At 34.9% G+C, this 4,484-nt stretch overlaps 1 protein-coding gene across 1 annotated transcript; it reads right to left on the bottom strand.

The window, feature by feature from the left end:
• Positions 1-1,790: 1,790 nt before the first annotated feature.
• On the bottom strand, positions 1,791-3,080 carry LOC142627230 (stemmadenine O-acetyltransferase-like). Its single transcript, XM_075801049.1, has one exon. The coding sequence runs from the start codon at positions 3,078-3,080 to the stop codon at positions 1,791-1,793; it is 1,290 nt and encodes a 429-aa protein (XP_075657164.1).
• Between the last annotated feature and the right edge of the window lie 1,404 nt (positions 3,081-4,484).

A 4,484-nucleotide genomic window follows, 5' to 3' on the forward strand; every position in this document is an offset into this window, starting at 1 on the left:
TGTTTCAAAAAGACAGGTTATGAAAATCTATCATGCCATGAACTCTCTTGTTGCAAAGTTTTTCAAGAGTTTGTGTTAGATTTGTTTTGTATTCCAACAAGTGATTATGAGTTTAGTGATTTAAGACTTCTCTCATGATTCATTTGTTTGTTGTGGTTTGGTCACAGATTGCCAAAGGGGGAGATTGTTAGAACATATATGGGAAGTGTTAGAAACATATGTGATGTAAATTGGCTAATCCTTTAACAAAACGCACTTTACTTGTAATTGGGTAGATGTCGGATGAGTTTAGTACTTCAAGAAATAAGTGTTCAAGTTTAGTATTGAAGCCATACAAATCTGTTCAAGAAACAAGTGAAGAAGTGCTGTTCATTGAAACTCGACAGAATCATATCTATCGAGGTTTAATGTTGAAGTTCGATAGAAGCTCGATAGCAGTTGTATCTGTCGAGAATTATGAAATTAGAATTTCTAGATCTGATTTCACGCATATCCATGAGTATTTGTGTAGGGTTTCTTTTCTCACAACCCTAGACATATATAAGGATTATTTTAAGGGCCGTCACAGATGATGCAATTTGATGCAAAATCATTATACATGCATATTGTGACCAGAGACAATTTGCCCTAGTTCATTATATTCTCTCTAGAAGCTACTGCATCTTTGTGCTAAGGGTTTTGTAACCAAGGAGCTTCTTGATCTTCATTGTTGGATGAACTAAGAACTTTGCAGTCAACATCTTCCTTAAGTTGGTGCATTAGTCACGTACTGGGATCCATGCATAGTTGGTTGGTTACGTATTGAGAGCCGTGCTTTGAAAGGAGAGATCGCCCTTACATTACAAGTCCAATTGGGTATTGGGGTAAGGGTTTAACTGTAGGTTAGTATTAGGTACTGGGATTCCTTTCACCTGGTGGGGTTTTGCCTCGGTGGTTTTCTCCATTCGTAAACAAATTACCTGTGTCAAATTTATTTTTCGCTACATTTAACTTAGTTGGTGATTTATTTGTGCTAGCACGCTTATTGCATGTAATTGAATCTAATTCATTCACTTGGATAATTAATTGATTAATTTACCAAAATGGGTCAATACATTCTTGGTCTATCATCTTTTTTAATATTTGTTTTGGTATTGTGTATTTTTTTTTTTTAAATTTCCCATCATAAAGTCTTTTCTTTCCCTTTTATAGCTTTGATTAAATTTTGGATTGGGTTAATATTTAGTTTTTTTTTTTTTTGAAATAGGAATTTGAATATGCCTACCAATTTTTTGAGTAATAAATTTATTATAAAGTCTATTTTTTTTATTCCTTTAATTTCATTTTAACTTTGGCTAAGATAACATTGTAATTTTGTGATAATTTTTTATTATTACGATAATTTTCTTATTTCTTAGGAGATGAAAATTTTGAATAATTAATTTGAAAGTTGAAACTTATAAAATTTAGTTGTATATTAGGCAAATATAGTGCACTACAACAGAAGTTAGAATAATAAATGATATATTTGTAGAGATAAAAAGATTTTAAAAAATATTTGTAGAATTCTTTTTCTTTTTTAAAAGAGACAATACTTGAAGTAATTTTTACTTTTTATATATTATGCCTCATTACATGATATTTATATTCTCGCGCATCGCGAGGGTTTGCGGCTAGTTTACATAATTATCAAATTCCATATTGAGTAAAAATAAAATAAAACCCAGCCACAACAGGCGCACTTTCAAACTGAAATTCAATGAGAAAAAACAATAATAGAAAAGAACAGAATAATAAAAGCCGTTTTTTGCCTAGATGAGTTTCTTTGGAGAAACATAGGCAAGGAGCTCCTTATCGGTTTCTAATTTAGCCATATCTTCCTCTTTCAAGTGAAACCATGCCTCTATTCCATCCCCCGATTTTGTGTCAATGAAACCAACTAAATTCTTGAATGTGAATTTAGCTGAGCTAACCCATGCTGGTTTCCCCCACCCAAAATTAACCTCATATAGAGGAAACTTGCACAAGCTGGTGAAGGAAAGCGTAAGCACCTCCCCTTTTAGGAATCTAGAGGTGCTCTCTTTGGCATATTTTAAGTACACATCACCTTGTTGAAGCATTTTAACAAAATCCCCATCGATTTTCTTAATCGCTTCTCTCATTGGTTTAATAATGCCATCAATGCCCTCCACGATGTCTCTGGATGGTACTGACACAGCATGTCGGCTAATATTACCAAAGTACTCATATGGAAGACGCGGGTCTGTCTTGGTACGTAAGTTTACAGCATGAAGAATATTGTAGATCTTATTTGGGTCTGGTTTTGGTTGAGTAGCAGCCATGAAGCGGCTCCATATGAAAGCGGATAAGGCCTCAATGCGAGTCGGACGTGGGTATTCAATGCTCTTGTCGTCAGAACTGTATTTGCCTCTAATTTCTGCTATAGCCGATGCATCAAAGACAAACCTTTTTGTCACAATTTTATCCTTTGTGATCCCAATATTCGGATTGAAGCCAGATAAATCTTGTGGTGGGAATAGCTTGGCAATATCCATTGGAGGACTCACTATGTCGCCATCACCACGAGCAATAGCAGACCAACTGTTGAGAAACAAGATGAAAGATAAGGCATCTACGATTCTGTGGGACATGAGTACACCAATCGCAAGCCCACCACAGTTGAAGAAGGTGACTTGGGTTGCTGCGGGTAACTCATTGACTTCGTCCAATTCAAATGGCAGAAACTTGCTGAGCTCACCAGGGTTTGGACTCTCAAGAAATTCAGAAAGACTGCAGTTAACCTTGGCTTCCACATAGTGGACGCCCTCATCGTTGCAATCTATATAAAGATTGTCCTTAACCCGTCCCGCTAGCATGTGGAATCGGGTTAAAGCATCCGCTAAGGATTTCTTAATCCGGTCACTTTGTTCTACATTGCTGAGATTAGCTTCACCGTAATTGGGGTAGTAAAAAATCAGAGGCATGAAAACTAGGGGTTGAAGTTGATCGAGGAAGGAAAGCTGGTAGTGGTGAAGATGTTGAGGGGTTGGAGATGAGGGTTTGACGGTTTCCTCCGAGATAACTTGGACTTCAAGCTTCATTGTTTACAGCTCAAAGCGATCAATGAGGTTTAATGGTTAATCTAATACTGAAAATGGCAGTGAGCTTATGATGATTGAATGGAAAACCACAGTGGCTAGCAGAGTTATATAAATTTCTGTTGAGATGACTTAAAAAGAATCAATCAATTGCTACGAAATTCTATTGCGCTGAATGATCATGCGAGCACGTAATTGGTGCAAGTTGTTCCATTTCACTTTGTTAATTCGAAGGTGTGTAGAACGAGGTTTTATTTAAATAGTTCTTTAGTTTTATAAAAACGTAAACTAATAATTCAGCACTCATAATTAAGTGACAGTGAGATTTTTAAGTGATGTTTACGTGTTACAGGCAAAAAAAAACTATTTAAGCATAAGCATATTATAGAACATTTAAAGAAAAGCATCAAAGCCATTAAAGACAACAAATACTAGGAAAAATTAGAAAAAATATTGCATCTATAAAGTTCAAGATCATTAAAACAAAAACCACTATTTTCTGGTTGACAACAGCCGAGAACTGCCGCCATTGTAGGTGCCACCAATTTAGGAAAAGGGTACCAGTGCGAAGGGTACAAGGCTTTACAACAATTTTCCTTGAATGAACCCGTTCCTTTCAAATTGATCCACGTGGTTGCTGAGAAATGTGAGTTCTATCAAGAATATGATCATAAATCTCATATTTAATGTTCAAAGTCTCATATGCCCAGCATAGTAATGAATTCCAATCCATTCTATCTGGAATGGCTAGAATTTTCTATTCCAATTAGTTAACCGGTACGAATTATCCCTCTATTTCATCTTATTCCAAAGTCCAGCCTATTCCACTTTATTCCATCCATTTCAGTTCATTCCACTAAATTCTACCTAGTATGGTAATTTGGGCCAGTATTAAAATGTTTTTTTTTCCCCCTAAATCCATTTTTTATAATTACTTCACCTTTAGCAATAACCTTGAAACCTTACTCTGAAATAGATCGGTCTCGAAATTTTCTGTTATAATGGCCAAACTAGAACGGTATTTAAAACATTGATGTTGAGTACGAACGTATGATCTTTTAACTTTTTGGAAACCGAACAAAATAAAACCTTATTGATGTGAAAAACTTCATTTCCATTTGTGTGTGTGTGCGCGTGTGTATATATATATATATATTAAGCTCTATATTAATTTGATGTGAAAGAAAATCTATCCTTAATTTGATTTTTAGTGAATATGTCGTTTCTTAAGATGGTTAAGGCTATTGGATAATTATATGAGAAGTGTTGGGTTCTAAGACTTTAGGTTTAAATATATTAGAACTTCACTTTGTAATGTTGGCAGACCATGATTAAAATGTTTAGTCTTGTTTTTAGACTTGCTCAAAGTATGTTTATGTGTAAAGTTGGAATCAAGTGCACTACAGA

The sequence above is a fragment of the Castanea sativa genome, chromosome 3 (assembly GCF_040712315.1).
Source record: "Castanea sativa cultivar Marrone di Chiusa Pesio chromosome 3, ASM4071231v1".
NCBI classification, from domain to species: Eukaryota; Viridiplantae; Streptophyta; class Magnoliopsida; order Fagales; family Fagaceae; genus Castanea; species Castanea sativa.